This window comes from Amphiprion ocellaris, chromosome 23 (assembly GCF_022539595.1).
Source record: "Amphiprion ocellaris isolate individual 3 ecotype Okinawa chromosome 23, ASM2253959v1, whole genome shotgun sequence".
In the NCBI taxonomy this organism is placed as follows: Eukaryota; Metazoa; Chordata; class Actinopteri; family Pomacentridae; genus Amphiprion; species Amphiprion ocellaris.
In genome coordinates this window covers 17,018,413-17,039,686 of record NC_072788.1, presented here as the reverse complement: position 1 = coordinate 17,039,686, position 21,274 = coordinate 17,018,413, and the positions used below count along the sequence as shown (strand labels likewise).

The following is a 21,274-nucleotide window of genomic DNA, read 5'->3' as shown; positions in this document are numbered from 1 at the left end:
GGGATGTCAAACATGTGGCCCGCGGGCCAAAAGCGGCCCGCCAGAGGGTCCAGTCCGGCCCACGGGAAGACTTTGTAAAGTGTAAAAATTACAGAGAAGACATTAACTGCAAATTGTAAATTTGTATAACTGTAAATTTTAAAAAAAATTCTAGACCTTGACAAGTTGTTTTGATCATAAAGTAAAATACTATATTGCTCATTGTTCTTTTGTTGCTTTGTGTCATATTTTTGTAATATTTTGTCTTGTTTCTGTTGTTTTTTTATCTTGTTTTTTGTCTGACTTGTCATTTTGTCTCATGTTTTTGTCATTTTGTTTCTCATTTTTGTCCTTATGTGTTTCCTTTTTGTCTCGATTGTATTTTTTGTCTTATTGTCATTTTATGTTTCGCTTTTTTCATTGTTTTTAATCTAATTTTTGTCATTTGTGTCTTTTGTGTCGTTTGTCCATTTTTTGTCGCTTTGTGCCTCGTGTTTGTAATATTTTGTCTTGCTTTTGTTGTTTTTTATCTTGTTTTTTGTCTGATTTTTGTTATTTGTCCCATGTTTTTGTCATTTTGTTTCTCGTTTTTGTCATTTTGTATTTCCTTTTTGTCTCACTTGTGTTTTTTTGTCTTATTTTGTCATTTTGTTTCGCTTTATTCATTGTTTTTGTCTCATTTTTGTCATTTTGTGTCTTTTTTTGTCTTGCTTGTGTCGTCATTTTTTTGCTTTGTCTCGTTTTTGTAATATTTTGCCATGTTTTTCATCTTGTTTTTTGTCTGACTTTTGTTGTTTGTCTGATGTTTTTTGTCGTTTTGTTTCATTATCATCATTTTGTTTTGCTTTATGCATTGTTTTTTGTCTCATTTGTGTCGTTTTTGTCTCGCTTGTGTCGTTTGTCCAATTTGTCGCTTTGTCTTGTTTTCGTAATATTTTGTCTCGTATTTGTTGTTTTTTGTCTTGTTGTTTGTCAGACTTTTGTTGTTTTGATCATAAAGTAAAATACTATATTGTTCAGTTCCAGATACCTGTGGCTAAATGTTTACATCAAATTGGGCTGAATGTGGCCACTAAACTAAAATGAGCTTGACACCCCGGCTGAAGGAAATGGACATTAATTAAAGTTAATACTATATATAAAAGATTAAATCTCTCAGGGAGACGAATATGTTGCCTGGATTCATTGCATTAGATTACAGATAACCTTTAAACATGGAAAGGTGTCCCGATTTTATTCAACTGACCTAACTGAATTCAAGTATTAGCAGCCATTTTTAAATTAATAGTAGAAATACCAGATTCTAAAAATACTCAGTTCTGTTTAAAAGCTGTTGTTATTTTCACCAAAATGTAATTCACGCATCAAAAGTGAAAGTACTTATGATGCAAAACATTACGTGTAGTCACATTCAGGGTTTTTAAACACCATGGAGGTGTTTAATAGTAAAGCCCTACACTTTGTTAACTCATCTTATGCTTTATCATTACCTGAAAAGTAATAATAGTACCATGAAGTACAATACTTCCTTCTGCAATGTAGGGGATTAAAAAATGAAAAAAAAAACAAAAACTGTAATGTGTTTGGGTAGATATGTGTGTGAACACTAGAATACTTGTGAGTTATGTACCCTGACAACTCAAAAAAAAAAAAGCAAATAATTACAATATTTGAGTTTAAATCATCACAGCATAGTAAAACCTCTGCTTTTTCTACTGTGATGAGTCAAAGTGTCCTCAGAGCCAGACCACAGAAAAGCAGCACTTTGTCTCCATCGTGTGGCTGATTGTGCATATGATCCCCCTGGATGTTTTTAATTATACTTGTTAATTTTTTTTATATTTAAAGTGATAGTAGTAGTAGTAGTAGTAATAATTTGTGAAGCAGGAAATATGCAGCAGGAAAACTTTAAAAATCTGAAAATATATTTTAATAATCATAACAATGATAACAACAACATCAACAATAATAATAATAAGAATAATAATTATTATTACTGTTAATTATTATTATTATATTCTTTTTTATTTTTAAAGATAACAACAACAACTATTATTATTATTATTATTATTATTATTATCATCATCATCATCATCATCATCATCATCATCATCATCATCATCATCATCATCATCATCATCATCATCATCATCATCATCCATCCATCCATCCATCCATTATCTATACACCGCTTAATCCTCACTAGGGTCGCGGGGGGGCTGGAGTCTATCCCAGCTGACTCGGGCGAAGGCAGGGGACACCCTAGACAGGTCGCCAGTCTGTTGCAGGGCCACATACAAAGACAAACAAGCACTCTCACATTCACACCTACGGGCAATTTAGAATGATCAATTAAATCATCATCATCATCATATATTTTTATTTTATAAAGCAATAACAATAATCATAATAATAATTATTATATGTTGTGAAGTAGTTTGCCTGGGGTCTGGTCCTGAAGAAATTGTTAATTGTTACTACTACTACTACTACTACTACTACTACTACTACTACTACTACTACTACTACTACTACTAATAATAATAATAATAATAATAATAATAATAATAATAATAATAATAATAATATTATTGTTATTATAATTTATAGTATTGCTATTATTATTATTAAAAATAAAAAATACATATAAAATATATAATAATAATTATTTTTATTATTATTGTTGCTGTTATTATTATTATTATTATTATCATTATTATTATTATATATTTTTAAAAATTCAAGGAAATATTGTGTTTTTTCAAAAACACAAATCTACTTTTGCCATGTTTTTAGGATTAAAATGCTCCATAAATCAGGCTATAAAGGAATTCAGAATATAGATTTAAAATAAAAAGCAAAGAGCAATTTCTTTACTTTAATTAACAGTAGAAATGTCATCTAATACATGTCACCATGAAACTTCCCCAGTTCTTTTCTTACATTAAGATGCGTTTTATTGCATTACAAGTTCTTAGACATGATATGTTTCCATGTACAAATGAAACACTATCTAAATAAATATGTGCTAATTTTGATCATTGTCCATAACAGAAATCTGAACAGATAAAGCCAGCTTTAAAATTCTTGTTTTATTTTATTGATGTATTGAAGTCCAGTGTTTTCTACAAAGGAGATGCTGGATATCTTATTTTATCACTCCATAAATCCGAAAATACAGTCAGCTGCTAAAAAAAAAAGTTCTAAAAATCAGGTTGTGAATGTTATATGAACAAAAACTTGTTTACTCTTCAGAACGTAGCCAGGAATAACTATGTTTGGTGTATTTAAGTGCTGCCTAAATGAAGAATTCTGGCTCAAAGTGTGACAAAAAAGATATGCATTGTAAAATTCCATGCATTTTTTTTTTTTTGGAAGACACTATGGCACAAAAAACAGAACAAACTAAATACTTATATGTAACACTATGAAAGTTACCCAACTTTTCTTGCTTTTTTTCTTGCTTGTTTTATTAAATGACAACAAAAACAAAACGTGTGTGCAAAACTGTCATCCAGCTGCATTCCTGCCCGTGTAGCTGAATGCGTGTCCCGGGGCCTCAGGATCAAGCTGGGACACGCAGGGAAACACCAAGAGGCTGCACTTTGTTGTTCTCACTTTGATGATGAGAACCAGTGCAGCTCAGAGAAGCGACTTCTCCGTCAGCGCAGTCACAGATGGACCACCGGACAGTGTCGCAATGAGATCCAGCTGCGATCGGAGGACTGTGAAGTGTTTGGTTTGATTAGCGGCGCGCACCGACATGGAAGGTTACTGCTCGCACTGAAACTCTTGAAATGGGCGTGGATTTAACGCCGAGCGACGGAAACAGTCGAGAGTGTGTCGAAAGGCAGCGGGGAGATACGCAGAGCGGTGTTAAAGTCATACAAAGTGGACATGTCCAGTGCGTAAAGGTGCGCGGATAAAGCTCCAACTGTTTCTAACCTGCAGGTAAGTTTGCCAAAGCAGCTGACGCACGGAAGCGCGCAGGTCAACGCGTGTTTATTTAGGAAAAGGCGGAAAAAGGTGGCAGAAATAAAGTACTTTAAGTTAAATTAACGCGGCAGAACTGGGATATCATCACGGAAGAGTATTTTAAGATTGAAAATGTGAAGCAAAGCTGACTTGCTTCAGTCTGTTACGTTGTGTTCAGTGGTGCAGATGCATAAACACACAGATCCCACACGTGCAACCTGTGGTGCTTTCACTGACTCCAGTCCAGACAGCTGAGTCGAGTTTAAGAGAGTGTAACACTGTAAAAAGTGCTTCTCTTTCAGCAAACGTGGAATGAATCATGCTGCGTTTCAATGGGGCATAAAAACTGTAAAAGCACGCACAGGTAGGTTTCTTTTTTCCCCCCTCAAACCAGGAAGGGAACACAATTTGGACTTTGTTCAAAGTGGATTGGCTCAGGGATGCACCCAAGTATGAGGTGGGTTTGTGTTGGTGTGCATGCATGGGCGTGCATGCTGTGAGTCACTGCCATACCTGAGGTGTTGGAGAACCCGCCTTGTAAACGACACACAGACACACACCTCTTGTGTTGCTCTCAGACAGTTTGTTTTGATAGAGGAAGCTGCACAATGCTCTAATAAACTCCTGTCCTATTGGATCTCAGTAAGTTGTGTGTTGCCTCCAGTTCATGACACACACACACTCCGCTTCATATGTCCCCATGCCCATGTGGCAAGCTGTTTATCTAGTGTAGTTCTCTTTTTTGCGCTCTGCTATTGATCTGCACACTTTATGGGTTCTCACAGCGGGCAGTAGCTGTGGATCAAAACTCCAATATCCAGCCTTTAATAATGTTTGCCCAATGTGTGTGCTTTATAGTGTGTGTGTGGGTGTGTAGGCACTAAAAGGCAGGGATGTGGGTCAGGCTGGGTCAGATGTGCGAGCAAGCTTTGGCTGTGCTGGATGTGGGCCATTGCAGGTCCCTGCATGTTAACACTGACAGTCCTCACCCGGGCTGCTCTGACACACTGTATAGATTTCTATTATGCAGTCATGTGCAGCACAGGAACTTTCATAATGTGCCTGCATCCTCAGCGCTGAACGTGAAAAGCCAGCTGAAGTGGGATGTTTGTGTTGAGAAGACTAAAAACTTGAAAATAAACGGATGCAAGCCTAGGAGTAAGGAAGAGATGCTGTATCTAAATCTGCCATCGGGTTCATCAATTAAACGGCGACGGGTCAGTTTCTGTTCACGGTAATTCCGCAAAGTAAATGCACACACATGTCGAAGCTTTGCATTTACTTGAAAGCAGAAGTAACATTTCAGGTCCTCTGAGTGCTGTGGTTTTGCCACTCTAAAGAGGAGAAGTGGACGGTGATGAGCTGATGTATCTTCCGGTGAGTTTCATGTGTGAGCAAAAGATAGAGAGATAAACGGTGAGAGGGAAGTTCCATCACACAAGTCATCAGTGCTTAAGTTTAACGAGGTGGTACAACAGAAACAGGAAACAGACATGCAACAATTAGTTGGCATTAGTTGTTTTTGTTGCCAGGTAGTGAGCTGCAATGTTGGATTTTTAAACTCTGTTGTGGTAAGTGGTGTGGTAAAAGGAAAAGGTGTCAGCTGGTCTTACAGGAGAGATTTAATTTAAGGTTTGTCTTTGTGGTTTTTCTAAGACTTGAAAGGGATGCGTCTACCCCAAACCTGATCATAGAGCCAAGCTGTGACGGTGTTATTTCCTCACTGCTATTGCTGTTTCCTGCTGTTTCATTCAGGAGTGTTACAAATATACACTGCTCAAAAGTTTTATGCCACAATTATTCCAGTTTTCTGTTGAAATTCAAGTATTTCAAGTCCAATAAACACTTTGAAAGGGTACGAAGGTAAGTGGTGAACTGCCAGTTTTTTAAATTTTTTTTTTTAATTTTTAAAAGGTTACCCAGAAGTGAAAAAATAATGTTGATTTTAGAACTTAAAGCTGTCGTGCAGCAATGGAGGTTGATCAAGCCTTGGAAGTTGGTGCTACCAAATCCAACAGGTGTTCCAACTTTTTGTGATTACTTACAACCCCTCTGCATAAACTCTGACAGGAAGAGGTCAAGAAAACCCAAAGCCACAACAGAATCAGAAGACAAGTTTCTGAGAGTCAACAACTTGATTGATAGCCAACTCACAGGGCAACAGCTTCAAGCACAGTTTAATAGTGGTCGTAGTAAGAAGTCTCAGTTTGAACTGTGAGAGAAGACTTGGAGCTGCAGGTTTGACAGGTGGAGTTGCAGCAAGAAAGCCATTGCTAAGACGTCAGAATAAGAAAAAGAGGCTTGCCTGGACCATGAAACACCACCAATGGACTACTGAAGACTGGAAGAAGGTATTATGGACTGATGAATCCAAATTTGAAATCTTTGGTTCATCTCGCAGGATTTTTGTACGCCGTCGAGTAGATGAAAGGATGATTCCTCAATGTGTGACATCAACTGTCAAACATGGAGGAGGAAGTGTGATGGTCTGGGGCTGTTTTTCTGGTTCCAGGGTTGGTGACTTGTACAGAGTGAGAGGAACCCTGAACCAAAATGGCTACCACAGTATTCTGCAGCACCATGCAGTACCCTCTGGTATGTTCCTAGTTGGTCAGGGGTTCATCCTACAGCAAGATAATGACCCAAAACATAAGTCCAAGCTCTGCCAGAACTTCTTTAGGAAAAAAGAACAAGATGGTAAGTTTGAAAACATGGAGTGTCCAGCACAGTCTCCAGACTTAAACCCCATGGAGCTGGTTTGGGATGAACTGGACAGAAGAGTGAAAGCAAAGCAACCTACAAGTGCCACACATTTATGGAAACTTCTGCAACAGAGTTGGGAAGAACTTTCTGAAGAATATTTGATTTCCATTGTGGAAAAAATGCCACAAGTGTGTTCAGCTGTTATATCTGCCAAAGGTGGCTACTTTAATGAGTCAAAAGTTTAGAATACATTTTGGTTTCTTAATAGATTTTTTTTAAAGTCTTCATTTGTTTATTTGTTCTATGCTTTCATTTCAGAGTACAATGAGACATGAACATGCAGAATTTCCAATAAAAAGCTGGAAAAATTGGCTTGTTCTAAAACTTTTGACTGGTAGTGTAGATCTGGTTATGCTGGCTGGTTTGCTTATTGCACCTTGCATCTGGCTATTTTCAGATGAGGTTTAAAGGAATAGTTAATTTGTTGAGTGAAAGCAAAGCTTGATATCACTATTACGTTTGCATGGTGAAAACTAGAACCACATTCTAAGCAAGTTTAATATAACTCCAATGATAAGAAACTCAAAATGAAATATTTGTGGTTGTACAGGGTGATGTCTTGTGGCGACTTCCTTGAACCAAAGACCAACACTTCTTTTGACACTTTGGTTTTTATAACCAGTAAACAGATGACACATACTGAGGTGGTGTTTCACCTTGTTTCTGGTGCTTTCCTTCTGCTTTATGCTAATCTAGGCTAGGCTAACTATCTCAAGGCTGTAACAAGTGAATGGAATTCTCAAAGTGTTGAAGTTCCTTGATCCTCTGAACCCCAAGCAGTTTCTTGGTATTTTTTTTTCCACTTCTGTTGAATCAGCGCAACCATGATCAGAAGTACAGAGAAAATATCGTTTGTGCAAAACAAAGTTCTAATAACTATAAATAAGAAAAACAAAAAAATTAATTTCTTTCATTATTTATTTTACAAAAAGTGAAAAAGCCTTTACAACATTTCAGCATTTTACCACAGATGGTATTTATATATATATGTACTCATAGTTGTCTCCTGATTCCACTCAGAAAAACTCTTTAGATATATGATAAATGGTTTAATTTTAGTCTTTTTTATTTAAAGATAACATGGTTTTCAAACCTGCTGGTGGGTTTTGGAGTTCAGAAAATTTGTTCACGTTTCCGCAGGCTGAGCCAATTAATGCCTTCAAATTGACACATACAGTAAAGGTTAAACCTTTAAAATTCTCACCTGTGGAACTTCTCTCTAAGACAAAATCAATATCTGCTCTGGGGAGCGATGGCTTGAGGAAAAGTGCACATCATTAGAGCCTAACTGATCTTTTAAATTATTCCTGGCTTGGATGTTTAAAAGTTTAATAATCTTGGTACAATTATGGTGTCATAAAGTTGGATCTCAAGTAAAAGATTAAATTCTGTGTGATCACTCATATGCCTTCTCCACAGCCTTATTCTTTACCCATCACTTATTTTTATCTCTTTTTTTGTGCCTGCAGTGTAAGGCTGGACTATTTCATCTCCTAAAAGTCTTTCTAATGTGGCAGAGGTGGGATTAGAGCACCATGTTGGAGCCTCCAGAGCCCAGCCAAGAGATTGTGGAGTGGCTGTCCACCCTCCGCCTCCCCCAGTATGTGTCATGTTTCCAACAGGGAGGCTATCAAGCTTTGGAAGACTGCAAAGACCTCACAGATGAGCGCCTCCTCGAGCTCAAAGTGCTGCCAACAGGCCACCGTAGACGGATCCTCCGGAGTTTGGAAGCACTGGGGTTGAAGCAGCAGAGTGGAGATGAAGATGAGGAAGGTATAGAGAACAGCAGCGGTCCAAGGCCACCAGTGCTACACCCAAGACATATCTTCCTAAAGGATAAAAGGAGGGGGACGTCATGTCAGCAAAAACAGCCAAATGATAGGAGGGAGTGTGATCTGGAAGGGAGTCGGACTTTGCCTCCAAGTGCAGGACTAGGAACAGAAACTGGGAATCTTCCAGAGAGCGGTTACCAATCCCCGCCTAAACCGGCCCCACGTAACCCCCAGAACATCCAGAAGTCTTTTTCTGCACGCAGCTGCATACCTGCTTCCATGCAATCCAGCAGCAGGAGCAGCAGCAGCAGCAGCGAGTCCCTCTCCACTTCTGAAATACCCTCGGATTGGGAAGTTTCCCCAGAAGACCCCTTCCTCTCTACCAGTGACTCTGTCCCCAGTCCTGCTGAAGTCCCTCTCTCAGGTCTGGCTGCAGAACACGGGGGTTTTCTTGGAGAAATGGTTGAAAACTCAATTTATGAGGCACAGTCCAGCTTCAAGGGTCCACGGCTGACTCGCTCCTACCGATTGAGGCATCGGCCCGTTCCTGACATCCCATATCAGACTGGAGTACCACTACAGGACAGGTACTGCTGTTAAGTTCAATTCATCTTGACATTTTGGGAAATATGGCTGTTTTCTTCTGTGTTGAGGGTTAGAGACGAAGACTAACATCAATTTGATGGTCTGTCCGTATGCTAAAGATTGCTGGCTGCCAATTAGCGTAGCTGACCTTAGCTTAGCCTATAGACTAAGGCTGCATCTGAAATCACTCCAAATTTGCTAAATAGTGCATTACATGTACTGTCTGTTTGAGTATCCTGTGTAATTGTATACTTTCTATAAATTGCACTATAGAACAAAAAGAGTAGTATCCATGAAATGTACATTACTTCCTGTTAAAAGTTCCTCAATTTCAGGTGCATTTTTGGATTAAATTCATGAATTCACACACAAAAAACCCCTCACTTTCTCACTTTTTGACATTATGCTATTCATTATCATCATATATATTTGTCAGTATAACATAATAGTGTCCAGTTTAATCAAAATGCTAATTTTCATCTGCACTTCCTAGTCAAATTGATTATAATTATTCAATAAGAGGAACCAGGCATTCAAAAAGCAAACAAAACATGCATAAAAGAGAATTTGTCATAAAGGAAGTGTAAATACAACAGTCTGCTTAAGTAGCTGTTCCTGCCTCTTTCTTATATGTGCAAAGCTAACAAGCTGCTTGCTATAGTTTCATATTTATAGCAATAGCAAATCAGTGTCTAGCTTTTGGTGGGAACTTATTAGACATGGAAGCAGTCGACAGTAGCATTTTACGCTTTGGTTTTTGTACACGTTGGTTTGTGTTAATATGAACCTGCTCTGTACAGTGCTAGGTTAGCCGTTTCCCTGTGTTTCCTTTCTTTTGCAAGCTAAGCTAACCGTCTCTGGGCTGCAGCTAAGCTAAGTGACTACTTGACTACTTGTGATTGCTTTATATGTGCCTTTAAGCTGTCTGACTGGCATCAATCTTCTCATCTGACTCTTGACAAGAAAATGAATATTTCCCAAACTGTCTATCATTTCTGTGAAGGTAAATGATTTTTGTTTTTAATCTCTCTCTTTTCTCTAAGCTTACCAGCTGCCGGCAGTAGCTTCACATTTACTGCACGGACATGAGAGTTCTATCAATCATCTTATCTAGCTCAGCAAGAAGTAACTTTCAAGTAAATTCCCGTAAATGTTGAACTATTTCTTCAGGCAAAAAGTTTAACTTTCTGAAAGTTCATGAGCAGTTTTGAGAACTAATCAAATGAGTCGAGATGTGAAAAGCACTTGGAGAAATAGATTTTCATACTGTCATGGCATAAATGATTACAAAGCCATGTCTTTTTCTCCTTGCTCTCTGAGTTACACTTATGGAGAACCTAAAGCTGCTAATTTCATATTCAATTCTGCATACATTCATACCACAGACTCTATACATTGTGTTACTTTTGAACTGTGAAACTTTCTCACATCTCCATTCTGAAGGCCTTTACACGGTGCTACCTGTTTTTCCCACGTGCTGCACCAGTGGTTCTAATCCACTGATTCTTCCTTCCTCCTCAGGAACGCACCACCAGCGCAAACAACCAGCCCTGAACGCCTAACCAGCTCCGAAGGTCCCACCGGTGCAAACGGCATACAGAAAGGTACACACAGTCTTTGAGCTGCATCTGCTTTATCTCTGCCATGAATATTTCATTTGGCAGTCGAGTCAGCGGTACTGTTGTTTGCCCGGATGAAAGTGGGGAGAGGAGATGGTGGGGTGGGGATGGGGTGTTCGGCGGCTGTGTCGTGGGAAACGCTGGCACCCCCTGTTTCAAGTGCTCATCTCACAGGGAATACGCTCCCTCACATCTTGTCCCTCAGCGAGACCCTAGTGTGTATTCCTGTCGCACGCCTCTCCAAAGTTTTTTAGAAGTTGTTTAACTTTGCTAACAACACACAGGGCTTGTCGTACAACCGGTACAAATATGTTTTTGAATTCCTCCCTAGCTGTATTTATTGGGCTTAGTCGGCCCTCCCCAATCTGAGATGTTCTCCTAGGATTATATAGATGCTTTACTGCCTGTACAGATATGTGGTAAACACCTGTGAACATGTCAGTCTTTTTGGCGACCATATTTGACCATATTGTGACATTATCCCTTGCAGCGAATCAACAGATTTCTGACCATTTTCACGCTTAATCTCCCCTCACTGTTCTTTTTTTTTTTTTATTGTTATCTCCTTCCTTGTACGTTTACTGCAGTATTCTCTTGGCAGGCCTTGTTTTTCCCAACTTTTTCTCTGTATGGAACATTACAGGGAGTGAGACTTGAGAGAGAAGCAAGACAGTGAAGTGGGTTGGGAGGATCGAGGAGGAGATGGATGCAAAACAGGCTGAGAGAGACAGAGGAAGAGAGGGAGCCAAGGCGGTCCCAGAGCAGGGAAACGGGGAGCTAAAACTCCCTTCACAGCAAGGACTAGCAAGGCGTTATTTGACATAGCGTTTTACCCGAGCATATTTGAAGAGTTTATTCCGAGATGAAATTCAGAACATACAAAAAAAAGTGCAGCGTCTCTCGTCTCACAGATTGATTGTTGTATTCAATCAAAACTCGCTACTGGAGGCTGGCAGAATTTTAATTAACACCCTCTCTCCTCCTCTCACAAATGCCTTTTTTTTCCACAAGTAAAATCTCATTGACTCTGTAGTGCTTCTTCAGCAGCTTTGTAGCAGCAGTTTAAATTTCTCAATAATTAAAATGAAAGATGATAAAAAATACATTATTAATTGCAGGTACAGTGATATACTAGCATAATCTGTGTGTGACCTGCTCAGTTTAAGCACTTTAAGTGTTTGAAATCTGAGGGGTGTTTGTTTTTTGTCACACTGCTGGGATGTCCCTCATGCATGACCGCTGTACACACATATCACCAGAGAAATCACATGTATTAGATAACTGATCTGGGCTGCTTTTCTGGGATTTTGCAAGAAAATTAGCGCATTTAAAAACATCAAAATGTCAGCTATTTCAATTTGTACACCCCTCTGTGGGAATTCAACACTAAAATAATCATAGCATGTACAATGCAAAAGAAAGTAGTCGGCTTTTCCTCATCATCGCAGTTGCACGGTCGACACCTTTTCTCTTGAGAAAATAGGGTATATATTACATCTTATGATTCATATCTGATTTACAGATTTTTTTTCTCCTGTTGTATGAAAAGAACACATTTTAGATGTTGACCTGAAGCAGCTGGACGTTGGACTGTTACATAGTCAGGTATTTTTCATTTACACTACCATTCAAAAGTTTGGGGTCACCCAGACAATTGCATGTTTTCCATGAAAACTCACACTTTTATTCATGTGCTAACATAATTGCACAAGGGTTTTCTAATCATCAGTTAACCTTTCAACATGATTAGCTAACACAATATAGCATAAGAAATAGAAGTGATGGTTGCTGGAAATGGGCCCCTGTACCTCTATGTAGATATTCCATTAGAAATAAGCCATTTCCAGCTAGAATAGTCATTTACCACATTAACAATGTCTAGACTGTATTTCTGATTAATTTAGTGTTATCTTCATTGGAAAAAAAATGATTTTCTTTCAAAAATAAGGCCATTTCTAAGCAACCCCAGACTTTTGAACAGTAGTGTATATAGAAACAGTTGCAAGATTGATCAGTGGTGAAATGCTATGGATGTTATGATTCTGTATGAGGCTGTAATGTGATCATTAATCATCAATTCAACATCATTGTGTTCACATTGACAAAGCTAAAATGCTTAAACTCGGAGACCAAAATCTGTTGTTTTCATGTATACCAAGAAACCAAGAAAAATGAGGAAGATTGAAGATTGAGAAATCCTTAAAAACACAAAAAGACATGATGTGTAAAATTCATCCATCCATTATCTATATACCACTTAATCCTCATTAGGTTCGTGGTGGGCTGATGCCTATCTCAGCTGACTTAGGAAGGCAGGGTACACCTGGACAGGTCACCAGTCTTTCACATGGCTACATATACAGACAAATTTAGAGTTACAAATTAACCTCGTCATGTTTTTAGACTGTGAGAGGAAGCCGGAGAAAACTCACACATGCACAGGGAGAACATGCAAACTCCATGCAGAAAGATCCCGGGAAGGCCGGGATGCAACTGGGGATCATCTAGCTGCAAGGTGACAGTACTAACCACCAAGCCACTGTGCAGCCCTGATGTGTAAAATGAAGGAATATTTAAGATTTTGCACTATTTGTAGGTCAGCAATCAAACTGAGGCCCATTTATTACATTGGCTGTTTCAATCTCTTTGACCTGTTGTCTACATTTTGCACTGAAGCAGCATTCAGATGACTGTCAGGTAAATTTGCTCAACTTTTAAGAGGTTTGAGGTTTTCAGCAAAGCAATGCTTACTAAGCAGCCTTGTGATGGTGGGGAACATGGCGTCAGAACTAAGCGAAAGTGTCAGAAGTCAGATTGTTGTTCTGGGCGAACGGGGGCTTTCTCAGCTTCAAATCATGACTAGACTGAAAGTTTCTAAGGGGCAGTGCATGGCTCTCTAAAACGCTTTGTAGTGACTGAATCAGTCATATCCCAAGCACGAATGGGCAGACCAAAAGTGAGCACACCACCAGAAGATCAATACATCAAGCTTTGTTCACTGAGAGATAGGAAAGCGGCTTCATCACAGATATACAATTAGCTAAATAAAGAACACAAGACTCACCTGTCAGAAGAAGGCTGTCGAGTAGTGGTCTCAGAGGAAGAGCAGAGTCTGTTAACCACATCTCAGGAGGGGAACAAGGTCAGACCATTCGGCTGGACTAAAACATGCCAACATTTCACAGCGGATGATGGAGAAAAATCCTACTTTCTGCTGAATCCAAGTTTGGGATTTCCAGTGGTATCAGGGGGTTGGTTTATTAGAACGTATGTGTGTTTTACAGAACTCTTCACAACCCTGCTGACACATGATATATAGACTATATTTTTTGACTTCGTGTGAATGAAGGAAGTGTTTAACATGAAAGTGTTAAAGTTTGAATTTCTTGCTATAGTTTTCCTTGTAGCTGCTATTGTTTATTGTCTGGATCAACTCTAAGGTGATGAGGAGAGACAGATAAACGGTGTTGTAACATGCTTTTTTTTTCATTTCCTGTTCAGCAAACATAGTATATACCGTAATATTTTGTTAACTGTTGCACTGAAATTTGGACCTGTCTGCACTCTTTATGGCTGATGTCTACATTAACTTCACAGTGGCTGTGGTTATGTGGTGCTAACGTACTTAACACCCACACATAACCCCAACTGCCAGTTCCTTTTTGTACACACTTTCAACTAGACTTCACAGGTTATTTACTGGCATAAATTCCCATGGGTAGATAATTAAAGTAACAACATACACAACCGGTCAGAAGTTTTTGAACGCCCCAATTTTTCCGGTTTTTACTTGAAATTCAAGTAGTTGAATTATTATGAACAGCTTGAAATGGTACAAAGGTAAGTGGTGAACGGCCAGAGGTTTTAAAAAAAAGTGTGTGACATCAACTGTCAGACATGGAGGAGGTGGCCAGAGGTGGCTACTTTGACTAGTCAAAAGTTTAGAATACATTTTGGCTTCTTTATCTGCTGATGTAGTCGTCCAGTCACCCAACCCTGCTTGGAGCTTTCAGTTTCATCTCATTCTTCACAGGAGGATGCATTTTGCACAGCTGTCTTACTGTCCTGCCATGGACTTTGCTGTGGTGCTAAATGTGAAAATAGCAGCAACATAATGATAACATTATTATCAGTGTTTTTGTTATTCGGAAGAAAAAAAAACTTGTCTTTTCCTTGAATTATTCACTACTAAATTCAAGGATCTAGTGACTGAAATAATAAATTGTCTTGCGACTAATTCGAATTCAGATCATGGTGGCTTTTTGTCTTCTATGCTCGGCACAGGCGTGTCACGAACAAGTGATAACAAAGTGCCTGTAACTCATTAACTTAAAAGACAGGGGGCTACATTCAGAACAGAATCAGTCTCCTAACTAACTCCGAGCTGATGTGCTGCATTCGAGGTTGCTTCCCAGACTGCGACTCGACAGAGCCTGGTCCGGAGCAGATAAAGAAACGGCGTGGTCGACTTGAGAGAAACAAAGGCAGAAGCCAGAGACGGAGCCTGCGAGGGTAGGGTAGAATAAAGGGAATCGGACAGGAATTGAGTACAGTAGCGTCCGGCGGCCCTCGGAGAGACTCATGAGTGGCCTGAAGGTCGGCTGATAGATGATGATTGATGGTCGCTATCTTCCCACCGAGCATGTCCGTGGAGAGGGCCGCTGTGTTGGAGTGGGTTCTATCATCAAGTGAACTGACCCCTTCATAAAGCTTACCAAGCCCAGTACATGCCCTTTGTGTACTTCTGTAATGGCCTGCGTTCTTTGAAAGTGTGTGTCTATAAAGCTTTAAAAAGTAGTACATTCTCCGATTCGTCTGCTCATTTGGCCGTCAGTTCTTTTATGTCTGTGTTTGTCTCGAGGCATCTTTATGTGTCTCAGGGTGTTTCGATCTTTGCACGCCACTGTCTGCGCGCATATCTGCTTCTCCGCCGGTGTCTATGTGTGTGTCTGGCCCTGCGGCGACGTCTTCTGGCCCTCACAATCCTCAGGAGAGGGTGGTGTCATTTTTCACAGTGACAGGCAGCGGCCCACGCACGGTGGCCCCGGGTCTCCAGACTAATAGTGTCTGGCCGGAGTCTCTCTGCTCTTCTTCTTCTTCATCTTCGCTTCCCCCGACCACGGCCCCTGCAGGAGCTAAGGCAGAGAAATGGTATTGGCAGTGGCTGTGTGACGTTTGAGACAGACTGAAAAGGATCATACTCCCATTTACGAGGCAGAGAGATAGGCACGCTAAAGCAAAATGTAATTGGTTTATTTCTTGCATGGATCAAGGGATGACGCATTTTATTCAGATCAATGAGTTGTTTAATCAAAGGGCACTATAACATCTGAGTGATTTGAAATTTACCTACAACAATCCGGTTAAGCTCCTTACTTTCAAGCACCATGTTTAGGCTTCCACAGTGTGTTTTGCAAGTTTCATTGCTGTGACAAAACCACTATTGTGTTGTCTCTGTCCTTTTCAGCTGCACTTCAAAGGACCTTGACGCCTATTGCTCCCTACGGAGAAACATTCCTGTACAACAACCCTCAAAGTGCTCCGGTAAGACAGCGTACACTCCCACTAGTGAACGGTGAGGCGAGCTTGCCAAAGAGGAACAGACATTTCTCAGATCTTCGACACTATCTCGGGTGTTTCAGCCACAGCGTGCGCACCAAACTTCCCTCTCAGTGTTAATGCTGTCACTATGGACACATAGCAGAGTGGAAAATGTGCTTGTTTCACTTTGCCCCCTGAGGTTAATAGAAATGTCACCTCGCCACTGAAGTTAACATAGTTTAGTGCACCAACACGATAATGGTGTCTGACTGAAAGATGGACGCTTTCTTTTCATCTGATGCTAATCTCTTCTGTGTTCTATAGGACCAAGGTGTTAAAGACGGGTTGGAGAAGGGTTTTAAAGACAGGTTAAAGCCAAAGAAGCCGAGGTATAGTATGCACATGACATGCTGCTGTCTCACATATTGTGTATATATAAATAGGAACTCACTTGTTCACAAAGAGAACTACTGACCATTGAAAAAGTTGTTGTGGTTACTGGCTCTTGGTGTAGCGTGTGGGATGCTTTGCTGAAAGTGTATAAGGTTGTGTACCTGCAGTGCTGGTGCCAATACACTACTGTTCAGAAGTTTGGAGTCACTTAGAAATGTCCTTATTTTTGAAAGAAAAGCATTTTTTTTCAATGAAGATAACATTAAATGAATCAGAAATACAGTCTAGACATTGTTGATGTGGTAAATGACTATTCTAGCTGGAAACGGCTGATTTTTAATGGATATGGGTACGGAGGAACATTTCCAGCAACCATCACTCCTGTGTTCTAATGATACATTGTGTTAGCTAATGGTGTTGAAAGGCTAATTGATGATTGGAAAACCCTTGTGCAAGTATGCTAGCACATGAATAAAAGTGTGAGTTTTGATTGAAAGCGTGCAATTGTCTGGGTGACCCCAATCTTTTGAACGGTAGTGTATGTGGTCTGGAACCAGAAAATGCACCACGATTCTTGAGAAATCATTACGATACAAGACGTAAACAGGGTGACTTTGGGAGAGTAATTATTCCCTAACATATTGCAAAACACACTTATTCTTAAATGTGAAAATAATTATAGAACTCATTCCAGGAACTGATTAGCTTAGCTTAGTTTAGCAGAGCATAAACTGAGAGAAATGTAGAAATTACTTACAGAGAGAGCACTCTAACTATTTCCAAGTTAACAGCAGCCAGACAGCAGATTGATAATGGCAGGTCTGTTCATCTGAACATTGCTTCTTTCATTGTCTATAAAGTCTCTTTGGGCAGTGCATCATTACAATGATTGTGGTAAATGATGATGATAATGATGTGCACAATTTTTTTTGGTGCTTGAATGTGGACAGAGCTTGGGTAACTCATCCCCCGACTTCTAGTCTTTATGCTAAGCTAAGAAAACTTTAAAGATCACAAAAAATAACTAAATTCTGCAGTATGCAAAAGTAATTATACAGTATTTCGCATGCATTTACATAAAAGGCTAATTAATATGAACATCTATTTTATAAGAAAAGCCAAGGCTGCTCAGTTATTGTATCATTTCTGACGACTGAAATCTCTAAAAAATTTGTGGCAGAAATCACGGCACCATAGAATGTGGCCATTTAATATAGATGCACCCACAAACAAAATGACCTTGCGCTGAGCACAGGCGTATGTTATGCATGTGTACGTTATGTATAGATGCCGAATCGTGTGACCTAAATATGTAGCGGGAGGCGGGAATTGATGGGACCCGGAAACACCCCCACAGTTTCTCTCCAATACAAAGTCATGTACCTCAGTGGAAATTCTATTATCATGGCTAGATGTAGAGAGAATTCAAAGATGTTTCCTGTACAGTGTGACAGTTATAATACCATTGATCATTAAGAAAAAAACATAAATGAAAATTGAATTTCTTTGATTAGTTGTTTTTTTTTTTTTTTGTGAAGTAACTGTTGGCTGCAGCCAAGCTGCTAATGGCTCTAATGGCTTTCTTGGGTTAATTTTTATTGATGGAACTCTGCATGACGTTTGAGTAGTACAATTTACTGAAAGTTGAACATCCGAAAATTTTCCTGTTTGTGGTTTTGGGCTAAATAGGCTAACTGTGCCTTTCCAACAAAGGTCAAGTTTGATAATGCTTTAAGTTTAACACTAATTTGTGCCCCATAATATGCAATGCAAACAGAGAGCTAGTTACAGTTTTAGCTAACTCACAATGTCATCTGTGCTCATGCAGAAAGAAGACACCTAAACAGAAAGGGTCAAGTAAAAAAGAGCGTCCACCAGCTCCAGCAATCCCAGACCCCTACGGAGACGAGTACTCAACGGTGGAAGAGTGTGTCAGCATATTGCCGAGGGCCGGTGTGGACCAAAGTTTTGCTGTGACCCCTGACACTGCTGCTGTTGGTCCAGCAGCCTCTGGGCCAAAAGACAGATCCTTGATCATGGTGGACTGTGACCTCTACTCGGAGCCTGCAGACGCTTTGGGGGGCGTCAGAAATGCGCTGCCTGATATTTCTCCGTACGCATGCTTCTATGGAGCCCCTAAACCACAGGTGCTCAAAGTGGGTTGGCTGGACAAGCTGTCTCCTCAAGGGTAGGTTACACTTCTTCATGCTTGTGATCAGAGCTAGTTTCACTACAGCTTCATTTTGCATAGAGGATGCTATAAATATTTATTTCCTCCTAATATGATCTTGCTAAAGTTGACAACGTTTCACCTCTGAAATCTAAAATGTACCTCGAGTGAATGAGGAAACTCAGCACCACACTTAACCAATGCCTTCTGTTTTTTCATTTCATTTTATACAGACCCATTTAATTTTGTGCTCTCCTCTGCTCCCCCTTGTGCCTTCTATCACTGATGATTATTTAAAAGTGATAAATGGTATTAGATATATAGTCCGAAGGCAGATCTATCTATAATGCATAGCGCTATGGAAAGAAAAGGAAAGTAAGATTGGAGACAACTTGTTGGACTGAGATGCACAGCATGTCTGCTTTCATTTACTTCAGTTCTCCTGGTGAAACTGCATTCTCTCCATCTCTTGGTGCTTCATGTTTCACTGTGGCTCAAAGCCAGAACTATCAATCATTTACTTCCTTTTTACATTATCCTTCACCACCTGATATACGTGGGTTTGGCAAAATGCCCTTGAGCTGTTGAATATTCAAACTGAAAGTGGCCATTTGTTTTGATTATGATAATTGACAGCTATTGATAGGACTCTTGACATTAATGAATCAATGGCACTTTTAATGAAATATGAGTACCTGCGCAAAGCACATTACTAGCTCGCTGTCTTGACAGCTTTGGAGTTTGTTGTTATTTTCCGCAGCACCGTGGCTTATTAGAATGGATTAGTTTGGTTGAATTTCGCAGCGTATGAAACACATGCTCGCCTCATCTTCTCACCTTTCTTTGCAGAAACTGTGTTTTTCAACGGAGGTGGGTGAGATTTGACGGTGAGAGTCTGGCCTACTACAACAGCGACAAGGTAGGTGTGAGAAAAACACCCACATGTATACGCTAATTGCTGCTAAAGCCTAAAATGTCTCGCACGCACATGTTCAAACTGCCCTTCCTTCCGGCCGTTTAAACCCAACACACTCACAGCTTTCACTGTCACACTGGCAGAATCTGTTTGTTAGCGAAATCCATACCACGAGCAGCTGAGTCAAGTTCCTAAGTGTTCCCTGCTTTTTCCTCCTCCTCCTCGTTGTCATCATCATTAGCTCGGCAGGGTAAAGAATGGGGGCAAAGATGGAGCGATATTACACCATGCGTGACGGGCCAGCATTTTCTGTGTCCGCCCAGCCATAGAGTAAAGTACATTGATGTTGGCACCTGACCAATTCTCTGGGAAAGAAAGATGGAGTGGGAAACGAGAGAGAGAGAGGGAAGACTCTTTCTGCCTTCCTCAGCACTTCTCCCTCCCTGTGCCTCTCTTCACTCTCTCTCTCGTCTGACATTCGAGTTTAAAATTTCGCTTTGTATTGCCTGCCTCATCATCGCAGGAAAATATATGGGGCAAAAGCCTTCACATGTGAAATAAACATACTTGTTTGTTGATGGTAAATACGTGACCTTGAAAATACGCATGGAGGACAGTGCATGCGAGTTTGGAAAAGCACATCTGTGTGGGGAACCGACAACTGACTGACAGTAGAGCTGGAATAAATAAAATAACATGAAAAATAAAACCCAACGGGAGATAATGTTCTCAGACTGCCTTTTTAAACCTTGATGCTTTGTGCTTGGTTGGCAAATACTACACTTTTTAGCTCTAAAATGAACCAAATCTAAGCTCAAACGCCTCATATTTCATTAAAATTACTTTATTGTACACATCTCATTCAAATAGGAAAAAAAAATCAGTCATACGCTACTGTTCAAAAACTTGGGGTCACCCAGACAATTTCATGTCTTCCATGAAAACTCACTTTTATTCATGTGCGAACATAATTGCACAAGGGTTTTCTAATCATCAATTAGCCTTTCAACACCATTAGCTAACACAATGTAGCATTAGAACACAGGAGTGATGGTTGCTGGAAATGTTCCTCTGTACCCCTATGGAGATATTCCATTAAAAATCAGCCGTTTCCAGCCAGAATAGTCATTTAGTACATTAACAATGTCTAGACTGGATTTCTGATTAATGTTATCTTCATTGAAAAAAAAAAAAACATTTCTAAGTGATCCCAGACTTTTGAACAGCAGTGTGTATTAATTGATATATTGCATCAGACTTTGTACAAATACATTATTATTTTCTGCTCTGCATGCCTGAGAACTTAGAACTGACTTAGCTGTGACCATGACAAAATTTCTGGGACTTTCTGACTGAACTGGGCTGAACTGCAGGCTGTGTTGACACAGAGCAGACTGGAGTATGTATGTAAACAAATTAAAACTGTAAATCATAAAATATCTGTAGTATAGAGAGCCATATTTTTTATTTTCAAGTTCTGTGACACCTGTGGGCAACAAAGTTATACATGATTTAGTTTTTTGCAATTTTTGTAGAACAAATTATCAAAGAAATTCAACTT

At 39.7% G+C, this 21,274-nt stretch overlaps 1 protein-coding gene across 1 annotated transcript in view; it reads left to right on the top strand.

The window, feature by feature from the left end:
* The first annotated feature begins 3,584 nt into the window (after positions 1-3,584).
* Positions 3,585-21,274, top strand: part of arap2 (ArfGAP with RhoGAP domain, ankyrin repeat and PH domain 2) — a 181,391-nt gene continuing 163,701 nt past the window's right edge. The window contains exons 1-7 of the mRNA XM_023273857.3: positions 3,585-3,930; positions 8,187-9,076; positions 10,596-10,678; positions 16,161-16,237; positions 16,559-16,623; positions 18,456-18,815; positions 19,647-19,716. Of these exons, the coding sequence (XP_023129625.2) occupies positions 8,253-9,076; positions 10,596-10,678; positions 16,161-16,237; positions 16,559-16,623; positions 18,456-18,815; positions 19,647-19,716 (1,479 nt within the window). The 5' untranslated portion in view covers positions 3,585-3,930; positions 8,187-8,252. The remainder of the gene's footprint in view (positions 3,931-8,186; positions 9,077-10,595; positions 10,679-16,160; positions 16,238-16,558; positions 16,624-18,455; positions 18,816-19,646; positions 19,717-21,274) is intronic.